The sequence below is a fragment of the Helicoverpa zea genome, chromosome 2, assembly GCF_022581195.2.
Source record: "Helicoverpa zea isolate HzStark_Cry1AcR chromosome 2, ilHelZeax1.1, whole genome shotgun sequence".
Lineage (NCBI taxonomy): Eukaryota > Metazoa > Arthropoda > Insecta > Lepidoptera > Noctuidae > Helicoverpa > Helicoverpa zea.
In genome coordinates, this window is record NC_061453.1 from 12079725 (window position 1) to 12100806 (window position 21082).

General features: G+C 38.8%; 1 protein-coding gene across 1 annotated transcript; it reads left to right on the plus strand.

Moving 5' to 3' along the window:
* Window positions 1-1317: 1317 nt before the first annotated feature.
* Window positions 1318-20196, plus strand: LOC124643961 (adenylyl cyclase 78C-like). The gene is made up of 29 exons (XM_047183096.1): window positions 1318-1488; window positions 2415-2493; window positions 6807-6864; window positions 6953-7026; window positions 7102-7194; window positions 7675-7723; window positions 8291-8434; window positions 8924-9138; window positions 9811-10003; window positions 10297-10449; window positions 10587-10666; window positions 10870-11043; window positions 11339-11475; window positions 11676-11855; window positions 12148-12241; window positions 12357-12425; window positions 12667-12875; window positions 13219-13407; window positions 13654-13769; window positions 14623-14794; window positions 15195-15423; window positions 15735-15855; window positions 16104-16210; window positions 16450-16552; window positions 16898-17043; window positions 17364-17592; window positions 17948-18050; window positions 18341-18483; window positions 19096-20196. The coding sequence occupies exons 2-29, from the start codon at window positions 2431-2433 to the stop codon at window positions 19305-19307; spliced, it is 3855 nt and encodes a 1284-aa protein (XP_047039052.1). The 5' UTR covers window positions 1318-1488; window positions 2415-2430; the 3' UTR covers window positions 19308-20196.
* The last annotated feature ends 886 nt before the right edge of the window (window positions 20197-21082 follow it).

Here is a 21082-nt window from a genome sequence, read left to right on the forward strand (position 1 = left end):
AATAAAAATAAGATAGCTATCCCGCAGTTTAGATTATCTAAAGTACATACATCTTTCATGGGATATTGTGTCAAATGTTATAATAAAATACCAGACAACATTCTGGAACTAAATGACATGCGGTTTAAAACTCATATAAAAGCCACACTTTGTAAGCAAGCATATTATAAATTAGAAGATTACATTCAAGATAAAAATGCTTGGAAACATGCTGGTCCTGCTCCATAGGACATACTGACAATATCTAATTAATTAACAAATTAAAATTACACCAGCAAATAAAATTGTATTCATCTTTTGATTATTTGTTTGTAACTTTGTACCAAAATATAAACCAATTTGTAAATGTGAACACCATGTAGCATTTTAATTGTCACTTTATCCTCATTTGTCTTTGCGATTCTACATGATCTTCGCATGCTTTTACTGTATGTATCAATACATACAAATTGTAATACTATATTATTTTTAAAAAGAGTAACCATGGAGTTTCTTGCCCGTTCTTCTCCATAGGAAGCTACTTTTGGAATGGGCAACTAGAATCAAACTTAGTTATAATTTTGACGTTCATAAGTGCTTGTAAAGGCCTAAATGAAATAAATGATTTGACTTTGACTTTGACTTTGACTTTATTCCCAGCGGTTTTGCCCGCGGCCCGAGGGAACTCCATCCCGCACCCGGATAAAAAGCAACCTATGTATTATTCTGGTGTATTAGCTCGAGTACGCTAGAGTTTCATCAAAATCCTTATAGTCATTTGTGAGTTAAAAAGTTACAAACCAAACAGACTCAGAGTCAACTGAATTTTACAATTCTACAACTACTAACGCCATCTCTTTCTTGATTGCAGCAACATTTCATGACGAAGTTTCCTGATTTTCATTCTCAAATGCAGCTTCAGAAACGTAATGTAGGATTTTTTTTATATCTGGCTGTAGATGGCTCGTTATCACGAAACTGTCGAGTTTTTAAAGTCTTAGGGTCCATTGCTCAATGATCATCCCTCCTTTCTACTACATTTTCTAGTTCATCATGGCAAATGGAAGCTTTTAAGATTTTTTCCTATTCATTCGAAGTCCTATCTAAATCTGAACCAAAACGTTTAATTTCTAGGTAAGGATAGATTACTAATTGGACTCCGTTTATCCACAAAACCTCAATAAATTGTAATTAACAATGCCTTATACAAATAATACAGGAAAATTATTCAAAACCATATACGAAAATATATCAGGACATTTACCATTTATGTAATAATTAGTCACAAGGGTAATCCATTCGTAATATACGCTATTTATGAAACAAACTAATGCAGTGTTGTGTTCACAACCGGGAACGATGAACGCATGTAAGCCGTGCATACTAGAGTACGGAAAGATACCAAAGTTATATTTTTATAAAATATTCTGTAAAATATCAATGAAGTAGTGTTGTGTCGACGACCGATCTGTTTTTATGTGGAACTTATCGATATTTTAGGATATTGGTGTGAGTATTTTTATGTTTTAATTTATTTCAGAAGTTTTAGGGATGGGAGTTTATTTAGGCTTTGCAGTCTTATTTTAAAGTTTAGTTCACTTTATTTTTGCGATGTTGGGGATGAAACACTAGCCTTTCAAATTATTAGGTTTAGAAGACAACTTTATCTCAAATAATATACTGATTTATAAATGCTTAACTTTTCTTTTATTTGACACATGCATAATAAGTAGCCTCCTTCGTTCTTCGATTAATCATTTATCTCCCACTGAAATCAATTTTCAAATCAGAAACTTAGTAGTTCCTGAGATGGGCGGGTATCAACTAAACAAAAACATAATATAAGTGGGTACACGTATTGCAAGTATAGAAAGAAAGCTTCTCCATTTAACCCTGTGCGAAAACATTTCAGTTACAAAATACCACCTAATTGTAGAAATGCGGCTGAAATATGATTCTAAGTTTTTGTTCATAAATTGCTTGTATAGAATCATAATATTCGATACAGTACCACACACGAGGATAATATTAATAATATACAATATAGAGGTAATTAAACAATATTAATACGTATTTATAAAATATACATTTTTGCTTGTAATATGAAACGCTATTATAGTCATTATTGCAATATCATCACGGAATTTTTCCCTGAAGTTTGGTACTAAACGCTTTTTACGTGACTATTTCAATTGCAGCGATAACTGAAAAAAGATACGGAAAAGTTAACGAAAACTTTTGCCGAAAATACCTGAGTATATGTATTTTAATAGATAATGTAAAAACCTTATCTAAAACAAATTACCTTCCACGATATTTCGCCACGAAAATAAACCGACAAGCGTCAAAACATGACTGCATCTTTTTGAATTCAAGTGTTTTCGAAGAAGGTTTAATAATGCTTTGGTTTTTAAGAATGCTATATTATTTTACAGGTAACACAAAGTAAACATGATGGAGGAACTAATACCCCCTTCAGAGGCCGGAGACGACAAGATATCAACCAGTGGAAATGTAAGTTCCGTTACCCAAGATCCTCCCAATTACCCTTCTTTGTTTGAGGAGCATGCTACAGGCAAGCTGACATAACTATAACCCGCACCTCGTAGAGTTCGAGTGGATTTTATATTTGAAAGAGAGAGAAAAGTTGACAATCATAGAAATCTACGTTTTTTTTTCACCTGGAGCCCTTTGTGTATCAGGGCTGCAGTTTTTCGAACAATCTTGCAGCCCCTGCAGTAGGCCACCATAATGGCACCGATAGGCGGGCGCCACCTCTCATGCTACGTTCACACGCGCGCCGCGCAGCCCGGCGGGCTGCCTGGCGGGCTGCGCGGCGTGCAGCCCATCGCGGGCAGGCGGACATTCAAGCTGTTCACACGCGCGCCGTCGTGTCAGTCAGTGCAAGAATGGCGAGCAGCGAGGATCTCGGTGTTGTTGCTGTCATAGCCTTTGGCTTAACTTATTTTTATTGGAAAAAGAATCAAAATGATGAACGACGTTAACCATTCCGCCATGTTGTAATCTCCGATCGTAGCGACTTTCTTAGAACGTTTAATCGTCACGAAAGCGCAGGAGAGACTGACTGCCCGCGCGCGTGTAATGCTACGTTCACACGCGCGCCGCGCAGCCCGGCGGGCTGCCTGGCGGGCTGCGCGGCGTGCAGCCCGTCGCGGGCATGCGGATATTCAAGCTGTTCACACGCGCGCCGTCGTGTCAGTCAGTGCAAGAATGGCGAGCAGCGAGGATCTCGGTGTTGTTGCTGTTTGGCTTAACTTATTTTTATTGGAAAAAGAATCAAAATGATGAACGACGTTAACCATTCCGCCATGTTGTAATCTCCGATCGTAGCGACTTTCTTAGAACGTTTAATCGTCACGAAAGCGCAGGAGAGACTGACTGCCCGCGCGTGTGTAAACAGTCGCCGGGCGCCCGCACATTCATCCTTTGAACTTTGCCAAAAAACCGACACTCGCCCGGTTCGCGGCATTCACGGGCACGGGCGCGATCACGGGCTCGGGCGTACCGTTTACACGCTCGTGAACGTGACTGTGCCCGTTGAATGTCGATTTGAACGCGCGCGTGTAAACGTACCATAAAAAACAGTCGCCGGGCGCCCGCACATTCATCCTTTGAACTTTGCCAAAAAACCGACACTCGACCGATTCGCGGCATTCACGGGCACGGGCGTACCGTTTACACGCTCGTGAACGTGACTGTGCCCGTTGAATGTCGATTTGAACGCGCGCGTGTGAACGTACCATCATGACTACAACGAAAGCCATTTCCATTTTAAACTTGAGTAAAACGCATAATTGTCATTACGACTACATGTTACGAAGTTACCTAGCACTTGGTCCTCGTAATTAGTGTGTTTTCTAATTTGTGTAACTTAACCCGTTGTCTAAGGTGATCTTCACACTGCCCCGCATCACGCTGCATCTTGCGTGTCGACGCACCTACGCGCGTTCCTGCGGGAGTGCAGATCTGCATCATCGTGCGGGTTTTTCACGCACTCACGCGCGTAGGTGCGTTTTGTAAATTCACGCACAGCGAGTTCCATTTTCAAATATACACGTCACGCCCATTCAAAATCACGCGCGGCATTGCGGGATTCAGTGTGCCATACCTTGCGTCTCGCCCCGCACCTACGCGCGGGGGTGCGTGTTTCTCCGCATGTATGTGCGTGATCCGCATGAACGCGCGTGGATGCATTTTCAGTGTGTTGGACTATGCGTGTTTTCCATACAAACGGAGATATTTCCATACAACGGAAAAAAAACGCATCCACGCACTACGCTGCATCATGCGGGGCAGTGTGATAATCGCCTAACCCTGAAGGCACGAAACACCGAAATACATGTTATGCCCTCGCATTGCAACCACCATTTTTCACATGCGAATGGATGTTTCTTAAGAATTTGAACTCAAAGTGGATTTTATAAATCATTTTTAAATGTAATTTTATTTTATGACAATATTGCGTATTGCATACTGCAATACTCACTGTACTTTGTTGAAAGGTTCTTTTAACCTACAGACAGACATGTGTTGCTGGGGAGTTTGTTGCGCCACTTCTTCTTCCCAGCAAAAACACATAGGAAGTGGTGAAGGGTGGGCGTTTTGGGGGCTGTCTTATGTAATTTTTTTTTCTGACGTTCGAAAAGTGCTGTTTTGCAGCCAAGTTTGAATAAATGAGTTTTGATTTTTGAATAACCCCTTTCGAAGTTGTACACGGAAAAATTAAAAATAGGGGAACACCTGAATAATTTAAATTTGCTTTGTTTTCTCATTGGACGGTTTTCCTTGTACAAATTATCTGGTTTTAATTTCAGTAATTAACGAGTTTTGAATAATTACGACCAATTCCGCTTAGTCATTTCAAGTGTACCTATTAAATTCATTTATATTAATGGGCTTATTTATTGAATGTTTAGTTCAAATATATTTGGTAACAATACCTACTACCTTTAAATTCATATATATAAAGTAGGCCAGCCAGTAATTGAAAATTACGTAATTACGTAAAGTGATATAACGTGACGATTGATTTATTCTCACTTTTAGTGCCTTTAGAAGCTTTTATTTGGGGTAATAAGGGCTGATTCATAATAACATATCTATCTCAATACATCCAATTGATCAAATGGGTAAGATTTGCTTATTGTTAAGATATCTAAGGACCACAAAATTCCCAGGCAGCAGAACTTCAGATGATTATTATGTCATTTAGACGTGATTAATGTTCTTAAATTGCTTCTGCAAAGCGTGCAAAATGTAACAAACAAATAGATGAACTCATATGCAATGTGATAAAACGATTAAAAGTATAATTAAGCACAAACATGGTTGGTGGGGAAACCCGTGTCAAAAAGTTCTTGAACGTAAACAGACGTTCTATATCTGAGAAACCCAAAATGAGAACGAACTGTTCTATAAGGAATAAAATATGTTTATCTTAAAAGGCAACTGTAAGTTAACTATCCTTACTAATATTATAAACTAACGGTCGCCCGCGACTTCAAACGCGGAAAACATAACAAATTAAAAGGTACTACGAGCCGTTTTCCCGCGGTTTCACCCGCGTCCCGTGGGCGCAACTATTCGGGAATAGTGTAAATTTCACTTTCAGATTTTGACAGTAAAAGAAATCAAATCAGGTCAATAGTATCGGAGCCTTTATAGTACAAACAAACAGAAAAATCTTTACTCTTTCGTCGATTGGTGAAAACCACTTGAAAATCGGTTTATTAGCTTTTGAGCTTATCGCGAACAGACGGACGGACAATCTATACTAATATTATAAAGCTGAAGAGTTTGTTTGTTTGCTTGAACGCGCTAATCTCATGAACTACTGGTCCGATTTGAAAAATTCTTTCAGTGTTAGATAGCCCATTTATTGAGAAAGAATATAGGCTTCTTTTTATCCGGGTTCGTGCCGAGGTCCCACGGGATGCGGTTGAAAACGCTGTCAGAAGCTAGTATGGTAAAATAATAATAAAATAGCATAGAAAAAGGACAGTTAACGTAATTCATGCGGACGAAGTCGCGATCTAAGCCAGTTTAAGGATCGTAGTTAGGAGGATCCCTAATGGAGCACTGCCTCTTCTGGTCGTGGGGCGCAGGGGGTTGAGAGAAACAACGGTGTTCGGATACCGGATATATTTCGCGTAAACCCCCAGATAGAACCGTTCACTCGGACCAGTGCGCAGTAACTATCCGTGCCTCGCATACTTCACGCTCACACAAGTTTTTGCTTGCCTTGCACTCTGCCATACATACTTACATGTGTCCCTACACCAGTTATTTACCTATAATATTACATTGTACAATAATATGTAGGCACTAAAATTAATTGTAACCGCAAAATATCAATTTTCTCAATAAGTAGGTTTTGTAGTTGTGGTTAATAACAACTTACACTTTTCAACGTAATGAGGCTCGCACTTGACCGTAATGAACACACAACAAAGTAAACATAATATAATTTATTATGAAATGCCAATACGTAAATGGAGTTAACATGACTCAGTTTGATCACGTCTCCATAAAATGAAGATGTTCCAATTAATTTAATAGTGTACCTACCTAATTAAAACCAAGAATGACTAGTTTCTGCAAAAACAGGCCAGCCTTTTCTCATTCTACCTACTATTTACTTAACAAATACTAAAAGCCTTGCTTATTTAAAAAGCGAAAATGTCCACGAGACAGTTAATCGAGACTGAATACCCATGTATTTCGTCTCTCCAATCTTCAGGAGATGTCGACTCGTCGAAAAGTAACGCCCGATTTCATCATTTTAAAACTTTTTCTTGTGCTTCCAGAGCCGCCACTTCTCCAGAACGAGATCCACAGACAGCATGATAGAATTCGAAGAAGATTGTAAGTTATATTCTTTGATATTTATATATTCTTTGGTATTTGTCCATATGTTTGTTTGTTTTATTAAAAAATGCTTCTCTTTTTACAGTATATTCGGACGAGATGCAAAAGCCTCGCTACTGCAAAGGAATATATTGTCCATCTATTACTTCTACTTTTAAGGTAGACTACAGACCAATTCTCCCAAAAAAAACTTCTAAATCTTAACAAACTTATATTCGAATAAAATATTTGCAGACTCCCAGCATAGAACTATCATATCAAAAGTACTCTCGGAGGCAGCGACAGAAATCCCTGATGATGGTCAACCTTGTCGATTTAGCTCTCAAAGTAAGTAAACCCGCATATAATTTTTAAAACTTTAAACTAATATAATAAAAAGGACTGTAGGGTTCTGAACTGATTTGAAATATTCTTTCAATATCGGGAATCTAGTCTATTCCGGAGTAACATGGAATTATTTTGTCCAAGTACGGGAAGAAGTCCCCCGGGAGGAGGGGATACCGCGGCGAAAACCCCCGGGAAACAGCAATCTATACTAATATTATAAAGCTGAAGAGTTTGTTTGTTTGTTTGTTTGAACGCGCTAATCTCAGGAACTACTGGTCCGATTTGAACAATTCTTTCGGTGTTAGATAGCCCATTTATCGAGGAAGGCTAAAGGCTACTTTTTATCCGGGTTCGTGCAGAGGTTCCTACGGGATGCGGGTGAAACCGCTGGCAGAAGCTAGTGTAAAATATAAGACAATTGCTGAATTATTTCAATGTTTGCCATTTTTCAATTGTTTATGATTTGACACCTATTTACAGATATCACTGGCTGTCATTTATACAATCGAAGACAAAGATAGAGGCAAAAGTAAGTTCCTTTTTTTATTTTAGAGTATACAATAAACTTTTAGAGTACACTGCAGGTACTCAGCTGTATCAGACCGACTAAAAACTTTAATTAGAATGAAGATTTTCTTAAAAACGTATTAACCACCATTTGAACTGTCGGCTGACAGTTTAATATACAATGTGCTGGTATACTTACTCTCAAAAAGTATATATACCTAATACTGAATTATTTGATAGAAATAAAATAAAATAATAAACCTTAACACCCTAGTGGGTGATAACGTCTTCTCTTTATAAGAACTGTCTTATGCCCAGTCTTGGACCAACAATAGGACTTTTTTTTAACGATGTCAAAAATCATCAATTGATCCCTCCCGCTGTGGGTTAGCAGCGGTGAGGCAGTGTCAGACTCTTACTGACTAAAAACCGTCGTGTTCCGTCGTAGGCCTTTCATGTACAAGAGCCACGGTAACTCTTATGAATAATCCGCAGCCCTGGCAGGCCTAGGCCCTGCTGGGCCCCGCTGGGGTTGCTGACATCTCTACCAACAATAGGGTTTATACTTATTACAATTGTAATCTTTCAGAGCTCTCCATCGTACCGATAATATGTACCACGGCGTTCGCTACGCTGAACCTGATCATCTACCTACTGTGCTGGTGGCGACGCTTCGCTAATAACCACTTGCATTTGGCAGCCATTGCTACCTGGGTCCTGCTCATCGTTCAAGGTATGTTCAGGGTTATTCTTACTCAAAATCAAAAATTAAAATCAAAATTCATTTATTCAAACTTGTCTGCAAAACAGCACTTTTCGAACGTCAGTTTACAAAAGACAGCCCCCAAAACGCCCACTCTTCACCACTTCCTATGTGTTTTTGCTGGGAAGAAAAGTGGCACAACAAACTCGCCAGCAACTTACTTGGCTAGTGGAACCCAGTTCCCAAATTCATTGGGGTCGGCTTCCAGTCTAATTTGTCTATAGCACTGTAACCTACATATGACGACTTTGGACCATTTATGTACAACGATCGATTCTAGAGGTACAAAGTTTTAGCTATCGCCTGCGGTTTCATACTTTCCTCTATTCATGTATTTAGCAGCCCATTTAGGGCTATTCACACACTGAATGAATATTTCAAATCTTTCAAGTAGTTACTAAAATAAGTGTGTGTGTTTTTCATGATATATTTCATACAAAAACATTTACATGTCCCCAGGTCTTTGCAAGCAGGGCATCGGCTACCACGAAGACCAGAACCAAGTGTGGTACATGCTGTTCATTATCTTCCTGCCATACGCGATGTTCCCTCTGTCTTTATGCTGGTGTATCACCCTCGGAGTCATGTCCGGGATGGCGCAGATCGTGGCCACCCTCATATACATCAAGGAAAAGATTGAATCGGAAACCAGGGCTGCTAACTGTCTTGTTAATGTAAGTGAAACTGTAATAGACGGCTATTTTTGCATGATCTTTTGGTGTATGAAACCAACTCAGCTTTGATTATGAGGCCACGTGAACTTTCAGAAGGACAGTGATTTTGTGGTTGATCGATTGAAAGGAGAATGGGCGAAATGTTTGGATGTTGGTCTACTTTCTCTCTATTAATGATTCGTATTTCATTTGAAAGGTCTTTTTAAACGCAACATTTCGTGCTAAACTCACCAATTTTAAATACTTTACATGTTAAGGCATGTCAACGGTTTTCTATACTTTATATTGTGTTAAGGAATAATATCCCACCTCTAAGTACGAACCATATCTTAATGAAAATGTCTTTTCAAGCGCAACATTTCGTATAAACATACTTCTGACGAATTGTCAGTACTTAGGAAACTAGAGCTTATTTAAAATTAAACTATCAATAGTTTTTAAGTTAGTGAATCCCTTTTCTAGTAATCAATTATATTTAATTCCTTATATACTTTATTATGTACTCCTCTTAAGTACTCCCCTTATGTACTCCCCTTATGTACTCTCCTTATGTACTCCCGTTATTTATTTCCTTATATACTTCATTATGTACTTACCTTATATACTCCCTTTATGTACTCCCGTTATCTACTTATAAAACTTTGTGGCTCAATTATTTTTGTTTCCTTACAGAAATACACATGCAGCCTTCGTATTTTCACCAGTAATATACTGCTGTACGTAGCAGTGAACTTCGCCGGAATGTACGCCAAGTCTCTCGTTGATTGGGGCCAGAGGAAAGTGTTCTTGGAAACGCGCAAATCCATGATAACTTTGGAGAAGACTAAAAAGGAGAGCGATAGGCAATGGAACCTTTTTCAAAGCGGTTGGTATTCACAAAACATTTTAAAGAGCTTCTTCATTTCAGAGGGCAACATGTTTCATAGCAAGAAGTCTAGGCCCCTTGTTCACAACAATGAAGAATGACCCGTTTTTTATAACGAGTGAGGAAACTCTGTAAATGTATTTATGAGCGAAAATATTTCAACACATTAGTCCTAGTCTTGTCTTCTTTGTTAGCGTCTTCAATTACTATACTGTCACTTTAACTTACGTAGCTTATATCAGTGATATGCATACGCTTATGTTAGCAGTAATGTATTGACTGGTAAATTGCAGTGATACCAGACTTCTTAGCGAAGAAGATCTCCAGCCACGTAGCGGCTATGACTGGCGGGGAGATACAAGAGCAGCAGTTCAGCCAACTCGTGGACGTGGTACAACATCATCAGGACGTCTCCATATTGTTTGCTGATATTAAGGGATTTACTGGTAAGATTTCTTGATCATTCAGAAATTTATAATCATCGTGCCTATATGTTTCCAAAAATTGGATTAATATACCACCTAGCAAGCATTGGACTTTTTCCCTTAGAGGTTGATGTCTGATTTTTTGTATTGTGTTTCAGAACTCTCAAGCAAATACAGTGCGCAGGACTTAGTAGTATTACTAAACACTCTGTTTGCTGGCTTCGACAAGTTGGCTGCGGTAAGATTCTTATTTGCAAAGGAGTTTTTTATTACCTCTCAGCAAAATCAAAAGGCATGAGTAATCCATGTGTAACGAAATCAGCAGTCGCTATCATTATCAGGCCACTTAAGGCAGTGTTCGACGAAACCTAGGCTGCTGCTTTTTGAATAGATTTTGTTAATGTAGTATGGAAGTATGGTAAACCATAACATCTTCACCAGGAGAACAACTGCGTTCGCATCAAGTTGCTGGGCGACTGCTACTACTGCGTGAGTGGTCTACCAGAACGAAGAGAAGACCACGCTCACTGCTGCGTGAACATGGGCCTGCACATGATACGCGCCATACGAGAGGTGCGGAAAGCTATGAAGGCGCCGTCTTTGCCGACTATTGATGTGAGTATACTTTTTATGGACGAATCTTAGCTATGAATAGAGAAAGTTAACCGGTTCAAAATTACAAGCCTATTTAAAAGACCACAGCATTCCGGTCACATAGACGATTTGCTATTTCTTCGACATAGTAACCAGTTTTTGGAAACACTTGGCTTATCTCTATTCCTCTGATACATTGAAGACTTAGAAGTTCAAATTCTGAGGTGCCTATTAATAATCCAGTCCCCTGTGATTGTAACATCATTTCGGTCATCGTCATCATAATTATCTTCTAAAACACTCTATGTTTATTCAGGTGGACCTGGATATGCGTATCGGTATACACAGCGGGAAGGTCCTCTGCGGAGTACTGGGGCTGCTCAAATGGCAGTTCGATCTGTGGTCCCGTGACGTCACTCTCGCCAACCACATGGAAAGTGGCGGTATACCTGGGTAATTTCACGTCCCTACTCCTTACCTTCCTCCATTCTAAAGTTTTAAATACAAATCACATGGAGTTTGAGGCTTTAATTTGTGCCTGTTGAAATTGTCTGCTTCAAAGCGGGAAGTCATTACAATACGCAGTTCTAGTAAAGAGGGATGAGCCAAGAGCGTCGACATTATGTAATGTTTAATAAATATATTTTTTCCAGTCGCGTACATATATCTTCAGCTACCCTGGAGTGTCTCAACGGAGCATTTGAAGTGGAGCCAGGAGACGGTGGATCACGAGATCCATTCCTCCGGGAACACCATCCTAACACGTACTTAATTAAGTGTAAGGAACAAGAGCTAGTTGACGAACTGTTCGAAAAATACTCACGGAGTAATAGGTAAGTCCACAATACATATAAAAGTTGAAACAAAACAAAAAGTCAAATATATATATTTTTTTTTTTTCAAATCGGCAACTGGATTTAATGCTTCAAACTAGTTGCACTGTTGCAAAAAGTTGGTCTCATGGAGAAGAACCGGCATAAACTCAATGGACACTCTTTAAAAAAAAACAATTTCTTACAATAGTTTTCTAGCTATTCATGAAAAAGTTACATAATGCAAATTATGTAACTATAATAAATTATACAAATATAATTATTTAATTCTTAAACGTTCAATATGAAACAGCTTACCAGCACCAACACAGCTTACTTGGGAATCACCTTCGCGTCGACCCAGCAGTACCATGGAGGAATGGACGCCCAAGATGCCCTTCGCAGACGTAATGAACTTAATTTTATTTTTTCCACTTAATATCGTTATATGTACCAGCTCATTTATAATACCTCTCACTTTTATAGTTCTGTCGACTTATCAATACTTACTTCTTGTTACAGTGCTATGACGGTGAATTTGACTGCAAAGAAGACCTGATTAAAGATGTACCAACCATGTCCGAAGTTGAGGTGAGACATCACTGCAGTTTTGCACTTCCTTACTACTTCTGGCTAATGTTGAATGATCAATTTTCTTCATCTTTGGTTCTTGTGTGTACCATTTTATGAGCATCATTATTTATGTGAAAAACTGTTTTCTTGTTTCTTTTTTTGCTTTCTTTTATAAAAAGTATTTTAGAGGTTTCGAAAATTATATAATTTCACAAGGATGTATCAAAGATCCACTCACCAAATTCCCATTTGTTTCCAGGAAACCGACTTAATAAACCACTTGATAGAGATGAAGTCTATGCAAAGGATGCGCCTACGTTCCATGTACGGTTGGACCCTGAAGTTCAACCGACCCACACTGGAGGCGCAGTTCGGGAGACTGGATGAGGAGACCTTCAAGTCTAATGTTATGTGCTGTTTAGTGCTGTGGCTGTTTGTCGTGGCTGTACAGACTCTCGTTAACTACAAGTAAGTGGAAGTAAGACTAGTTTATTTTGATGAGTGTTTGGTACTCACAGTACATATTTGAAGGTGTAATAATAATAAAGGGACCTTTAATGCATTTCTTCAGAAAGGTTAGGAAGGTAATGTGTTCCGTTAAGCCCGACCCAAAAGTTAAACCAAATTATTTGTAGACTAAACATCAGTACATATAAAATTCCATTACTATTGGAATTCAGTAACAAGAGATCTTAGAGAGCTGCACATCGGACCTATGCTTCAGAAACGAGACACATACTTAACAACTTAACCAATGAATGAATGAACCTAACTTGTACAATGCTGAAAATAACTATTTTGATCTCTACAGCTGCGAAGACCTCGTAAAAATCCTGTTCACGATGACTATCCCCCTCACTCTGTCTTTCGCACTGGTGATGATGGAAGAGTACCCGAATGTGAACCAGTTCCTCTACAATATTTCCAAGAGGCTCAACAATATGCGCCGGTTCAAGATGCTCCATATCTGCTGTTTCATCTCCATCATGACTATAACGAGGTATGAACCACTTCTTGTTAGCGAAATTTTAGTCGTATTACTTAATGTCATAAGGTTGATAATGTGTTGGTCAGAGGTGATGTTCTATTGTTTATTTATATTATCTGAACATAATTTATTGTGAAAGAAGTTATAGTCTTTGGTTCGGCTTTTGGTGGATCGTAGATTCACATATCAAAGTTATGTATTTGTTCCTTCTGCACGTTTAACCAGCCACTCATTTGTCTTCATTTCTTTATATTTCAGCACTGTGAAATTGTATACCTGTCCGATGTTATTGCGGGAAAAAACTCCAAGATTTCTATCTATATCCATACCTAAAGTAGCCTGCAACGATACAATCACTGCATCCTTGCCTCCAGGTTTGTATCAAACTAAGTCCGTATTACCGACGTTGAAGTGCTTACGTTTTTTTAATGTGGATTGAGTAAGTCATTTTAATTATTACGTTTTTTTAATTGGATTGGGACGACCTCGATGGCGCAATGGTCACCATGCCGGACCGCCGAACCTGAGGTCCCGGGTTCGATTCCCGGTTCGGTCGACATTTGTGTGATGAGCATGTTTGGTGGCCGTGGTCTGGGTGTTACAATATGTATTTATAAATATGTATATGTGTAACTATATGTAGTTTATCAGTTGTGTTAGCAACCATAACACAAGTTAATTAATAACTTACCATGGGGCTAACCAACCGTGTGTGAAAAGGTGTCCCGACATTATTTATTTATTTATTTATTTATTTAAGTACCTTACTACTGCTTTTCTTCGTCAACTGCGTGGTGGAGAATGGCTTCATTATAAGACCTGTTCTCCTTCCCTCTTCTATTATCCATGCATTATTTTTATCGACCGTGATACCTTCTACCCTCCTCTTTTTTAACGATGGCAAAAATTATCAAATGACCCCTCCCGTTGTGGATTAGCAGCGGTGAGGGAGTGTCAGACTTTTACTAACTAAAAATCCATTGTGTTCCTTCGTAGGCCTTTTATGTACCAGGGCCGCGGTAACTCTTTCGAACAATCCCGCAGGTCGTGATAGCTCCTTTGAATTTGTGAAATAACACCAAACAATAAGAAAGAAGTACCAGTAACGACACATTATAATCGATTCTTGCTCCAGACTCGTGGAATTATTTCTTAAGGTTAACCTTTTTGACATTGTCGGGCCTTTTTTATTTTTACTATTAACTTTAATCCTACCCTGCCCACCAGACGAGTGCTATCGCCCGGAGTACGTGGTATTCACGTGGGTGCTGTGCCTGGTGGCGCTCACGTCCGTGCTCAAGCTGTACTTCCTCGTCAAGGCGTTGTTGGCTACCGTCAACGTGATCATGTACTGCATCCTGCTCATCAACTACTATGATTATTATAAGAACGAGAATGAGTAAGTACAATCTATTATTACATACATACTTCATCACTTTGCTGGAAAGTTTGTTCTTCACCACTTCTTCCCAGCCATAACACTAGGAAGTGGTGAAAAGGGGGCGTTTTGGGGGTGCTGTCCTTTTGTAAATTTGACGTTTCAATAAACGTTTTTGACTTTTTTGATTCTTACCTATTTTTCTGTACGTTCTCTCATCTTTGATTTCCTTTTTCTATTTTCATTAAAAGCCTGTGTATGTGTAGGTATAGGTAAATTATCTATATCCATACTCAAACCACAGGTTTAAACTAGCCGCTGGCTTATCGTTTTGCAGCGCGTGCTTGGTCCCATACTCATACGTATTCAGCTGATTCTCAATGTCTTTTTTTTTTTTAACAAATATATTTCTTTCTTCCAGATTACTTCCATCACAAATGCTGGTACTAATGATAGGGTTCCTAGGAGTGGTGGTCATACATGCACGGCTGTTAGAAGTCATATCCCGACTGGACTTCCTATGGAAACTGCAAGCGAAGACTGATCTCGACGAGATGGAGTACACTCAACGGCTAAACAGACATTTGCTTAAATACATATTGCCGGATCACACGGTCAATTATTTCTTGAGTAAAGACTGGCACCCGAATGTGAGTAACTTGGTTTTCTTCATGAATTAATTTTATAGCTTAACTTGTTGGTTGAAGAAAGTTTTGAGTAACAGCAATTTAAATGATTATGGACCTTCACATAGAACACCTAAGATGGAATTAACGATTGTCTTTTTGAAATCATTATTTCTAAAGAGTCCTTATTAAGTCTAATCTAAGTACTATTTTTTTATTTCTTATTTGACATTTTCCTTCTAGGAACCCTATGTGTACCAAGGTAACTCCGGTAGCCCTTTCGAACAATTTCGCAGCCCCAACACGACCACTTACCTTCCATGATTCTTTTCCAGAACCTTTACTCTCAAGTCCACGAGGAAGCTGGAGTGATGTTCGCCTGTATCGCCAACTTTGACGAGTTTTATTCGGAGAAGAACGCGCTCAAATGCATGCGTGTGCTCAACGAGATTATATGTAAAGTATCGACATTTATTATAAGTACCTAAAAAGTTATTTGTCCCATCATAATGTTTGAGTGTGGTCTTGAGGTTTTTCTAATACTGTTAGGTATTAGAAAATAAAGTTAGGTAATATGAATTCTCATCTTCTTAAAGCTAAATTTTTACCCCATGGACATAATAGACTTTCACAACAGATTTGTCCCCGTTATATAACATGGACTTATATGAACAAGTATTAACGTTAGCGTGGCCCTTTTACAGTTTCCTTCGACAAGCTGTTGCTGCAACAAAAATACAAGAGTATCGAGAAGATCAAGACAGTCGGGGCTACGTATATGGCTGCTTCAGGACTCAAGTGTGATAACGCGGTAATTGCAGAACATTCACTACTCTACTCAATTGCAATTATTTTAGTACAATAAATAGATAGACATGGCGTCATAATTTGTGCATAGCTGCTTCAGAGGCTTTTTGAAATGTCAAAAGCAAGCCTACCTAGATATGGTCATTGTGGAGTTTATTTAATAAAGTTCTTATGGACGAATCTATTTACAAAGTATTTATTCAGTGCAGTATAAAATATACCTATTGTAATTCTTTTGTGTAGTCACAAGACCGCGAGGGACATTTATGCACGCTGGTGGACTTCGCAATGGATCTTAAGGAGACCATTACTAAGAACAGCGAGTACGGATTCCGATTGAGAATAGGTAAGAATCTAAAGACGAACAACTACCATCGATTTGTTGAAGAATCCTTACTCATATTGAAATGCGAAAGTATCTCCAAGTGTCCATCGAGCTTTCATGAGAAAACTGAAAATCTAAACCCTCGGAAAGGGCATGCCTATGCTACCTTTTATCCGGGTGCAAGAAGTAAATCCATTGGGACACGTGGAACAGGTAGTAAATTATTAAACCGCCACTATGCTATAGTTTTGACTAATAATGTGAAATTGAAGACACATCATTCCGGAATAAGAAATGGTGGGATAACATTGCAATCAAGCATAAAATTAATAGCTATTTATGGTGACCAAACCTTTTTATTTCCAGGAATAGGTTGTGGTCCACTAGTAGGTGGAGTTATAGGTGCCTCGAAGCCTGTGTACGACATCTGGGGCAACACCGTCAACGAGGCGTCACGCATGGAGACCACGGGAGAGATGGACAAGATACAAACCACTGCATATACTAAAGAGGTTAACTATTTTGCCAAAATACACACAGTCTTTAGTTTAACAGTTTAAGTAGCTTGGGTCTTTCGTGAACTCAATGTTTTATGTGGAGATTTAAAAGGAGCGTGGAACGACCATTGACGAGATCTGAGGACGAGGAAGTGCTGAACATAAGGTTGGTTGATTTTGAAGTCCAACCTTGAATTTGAATTTTGAAAACTGAAAACGACTAAAAAGCGGCGTCTAGCACATACCCATGACATTATGGGCAAAAAGCTTAAAATATTTGTTCAAATTGAACTAGCAGTTCCACTCAAACATTCTTTATTTTATTTGTCATGTAGCTTCTGAGCAAGTACTACCAGATGGAACGACGGGGAGAAATCAACGTCAAGGGCAAAGGAATAATGGAAACCTGGTGGGTGGTAGCGAAGACGACTACGTATCCTGGACTGGTTCCTCCGATGGATGAGAGGCCGGCCATGCCTCCGCGGTCGCTGGCTGCCCTGGTGTCCTCCATGATGCAGTCTCGCAAGCGCATCTATACGCATCCACTGGATGCTGCTTCTACACGTGAGTACCAGGAAGCTTAGAGTTATGGCTGCAGGCAAACAAGCAACCTTAAATTACGTAAATAAAAGATTTAAAGACAGGTCCTGTCCCAGTTCACTGACAACATAGACATCAGCTTACATAAAATAATCTGTTTACAAGGAATTTTCAAAGTAAATATATTGTTTTAAGAAAAGCGATCGCTTATGTCGCCGGTTTAACTTGGGCCTAAGTCTATACCTAATTGCGTCCTACGCTTGAGTTGCGGCAACTCTGTTGCGGAGAAGGTTGCCAACAGTAATAATCAGAACGCATTTCTTTATAACATGTATAAGTACAGAATACATATAGTATGGTAAATTTTGATGTGTTTTAGCTAAAAGAAACGACAGTGTGCGCAAGAATCGCGCAGTGACCGCTCCGTGCGGCTCTCGACCAAGCTCCACGTTGTGGCGCTTCAGACCAAGAAACGCTAAAACGTAAGTTTTATTCTACATATCTTTATTTATAACCACCTACTTCAAACGTAACTTGGACACCACATAGAAGTCCTTTATGTCACTGTTTGAAATCCGCTCAGATTGTAGGAGTGATGAATGCAACGTCAGCGTTGGAAAAAGAAAATCTGGATTTCATAAAGTTACGAAAATTTTATAAGATCATCGATTTTTCTTCTGCCAGTTCGGTATTTTAGACCAAGCAGAAAAATAGATACTTAGTAAAATCAACTTTTTCTACGCTTTATTTATCAATTTATAACGTGTTTCAGAGTGGGCAATGATTCAGATTTGGGTGATGTCTGCATTAGAAGAAAGGCCCCGAATCGCGGCCCTGATGCTCTGAAGTCGGCGACTAACGCAGGTTTTACTCTAGACGAGAATGAACCTACACCTGCGGCTCCATCCACTACAGGTACCTATGATTACTTTACTTTATTTGGAGAGAAAAAAAAAATGAAAATACTCTTTTCGAAGAAATTTGCTCCTAAGGGTCCGTTCAGACAGACCGGCTCGGAGAAGAGAACAAATTCTTAACACGTCGAAAATTTAGTACTTCGTATTTGAAGTAAGGTTTATTTATGCATGCGCACTGCTTTTGTCATTAAGAATGCTCGGAGGCGCTCGGTGTGAAATAATAAGAGGAGCCGACCGGCTCCGATCGGCTCCGATCGTGTAGGTACTTTTCTCGGTCTCGCTGACGTTTGGCTCCAATTGCATCTCACGCTCCCAATTGACCTTGAGAGCCGACTCCGGTCTGTGTGAAAAGAAAAATGCGCGCCGATGCTCTCCGAGCCGGTCTATCTGAACGGACCCTTAGTCAGATAAATATTGTGCTGAATACCGCATCCAAAGTCGGATCAGTCAGACGTGAGATAATCGCGCTTTCGATAACAAACATACGTGCATGCATACATTCATAAGTACCTACACACAGGTCAAATTGAGAACCTTTTTGTTTTGAAGTCGGTTAAATAAAACCACATTTCCGAATTTTAATTTCTTTTATATTTTTTTTGTTTATTAGGTGCAGAATCGCGATCAAAGGCAGCAAGTTTTTCGACCATGTCATCCTTCGACGGTTCGGCGGGATCGCTACGCATGCGTTCCATAACCAACGCATTCCTTTTGAAAAACAGAGCCAAAAATAAGAGTGACAAAGAGAAACTTTGTATTGAAGAGAAAGAGAATGGAGAGGCAGACAAGGATTGTGGTACAACAAGAAGCTTACAACTATGACTGGAGGCAAATGATTAGTATAAGGAAATAAAATAGGCCAACATGTGTGAAGTGGACCTCAGTCATACCCAGACTATTAGCTTCGAATTTGGTTATAAACGGGAGGTTAAATCTATACTAATATTATAAAGAGGAAAACTTCGTTTGTTTGGTTGGTTGTAATGAATGAGCTCAAAAACTACTGGATCGTTTTTAAAAAATTCTTTCACAAAGCTACATTATCCACGCGTAACATAGGCTATATTTTATCCCGGTACGGTCAGTAGTTACCACGGGACGCGGGTTAAACGGCGGGAAAAAGGCTAGTGCTTAATAAAAAGCACCTTAAAAGATACCTACTCACCAGAACTTCACCTGTACATGATTTTAATTATTTTTGTAACACTTGTAAGTTGCTTGATATTCCAAGAAAGAGTAATTTGTAGGTAGTATTTGAATAAGGTTGTTTGGCTTTATTTGCTGAACATAGAGTGAGACATTTATGATGAATTCAATGTAAGTAAAGTAAATAAGTGGTTACATGTCTTGCCAAAGGTTTTATCATTATAATATCTTAAGCATTAAGGTTTTAATATTAAGTTTTTGTAATTTTAATTTCACCCTATGTGAACTGATCTCTAAATATATTGCAGAAAAAACGTAAGTAGGTAAGCGTTAAGTATTAAAAATTAAATATAAAATATTATTTTAGATATTTTTTTATATTAAGGTATATTTTTGTCAATATAAGATACAATACATAAAGTATAAGAGTACTATCGTTTAAAAAAAGAGTATATGCCTAAGTAGGTGCTATTGCATATTTTTAAAGATTACCATAAAGTTACTTTAAGATTTGTTATGTTTAAATGGTATCATGTAATTAATAAAATAATTTAATATCTAATGAGCTCGTAAACTTTAATTTACCATAACAGACAAATCATCATTTGTATTTCCCAAAATGTTCCCAAACTGTAAGAACTGTCAACTCGAGTTTCATCAAAATCCGTTCAGATATTGCAGAGCGAAAACCCGAACCCACAAACTTTCACAATTCTACTTATAATATTAATATTATTTCCTACTTATCTAAGAAAAACATCCACCTCTCTCATATTCTTTAGGATTTTAAAGTTTATCCATCCGCATCGTCCTCCGAGCCCTTTTCCCAATCATGTTGAGGTCGGCTTCCAGTCTACCGGATTCAGCTAAGTACCAGTGCTTTACGAGAATCGACTGCCTATCTGACCTCCTCAACCCAGTTACCCGGGCAACCCGATACCCCTTGGTTAGACTGGTGTCAGACTTACTGGCTTCTGACTACCCGTAACGACTGCCAAGGATGTTCAATGACAGCCAGGACCTACAGTTTAATGTGCCATCCGAAGCACAGTCAGTGGTGTCTAAGATATACTTAGAAAGTACATACAAACTTAGAACAGTTGCATTGGTACTTTTGCCTGTCCTGGGATCGAACCCGGGCCCTCATACTTGAGAGGTTGGTCCTTTACCCACTAGGCCACCACGACTTTATCCATCCATCCATAAAGTTTATCCATCTTATCCTCCATTAATTTATAAGAGCGTTGAGGATAACCAATAATGGCGTATGTAGTTACCCCGTGGTAGAAATAAAGGATATAGATTTGAACTTATCAGTTACTTTAATTAACAATATATTTTATGCTGTTTTTACACTTATTTATATAGGTAAGGATATTATATAAATCGCACTTGTTGTAAACAGACGTTTTTACATTTGCAAGGAATTAAATTTTATTTTTTAGTTTTTG

Coding starts and splice junctions, on each gene's coding strand:
- LOC124643961 (XM_047183096.1), top strand. CDS start 2,431: ATGATGGAGGAACTAATACCCCCTTCAGAGGCCGGAGACGACAAGATA. Junction 8,435..8,923: donor GGTCCTGCTCATCGTTCAAG/GTATGTTCAGGG, acceptor ACATGTCCCCAG/GTCTTTGCAAGCAGGGCATC. Junction 10,667..10,869: donor GCTTCGACAAGTTGGCTGCG/GTAAGATTCTTA, acceptor CATCTTCACCAG/GAGAACAACTGCGTTCGCAT.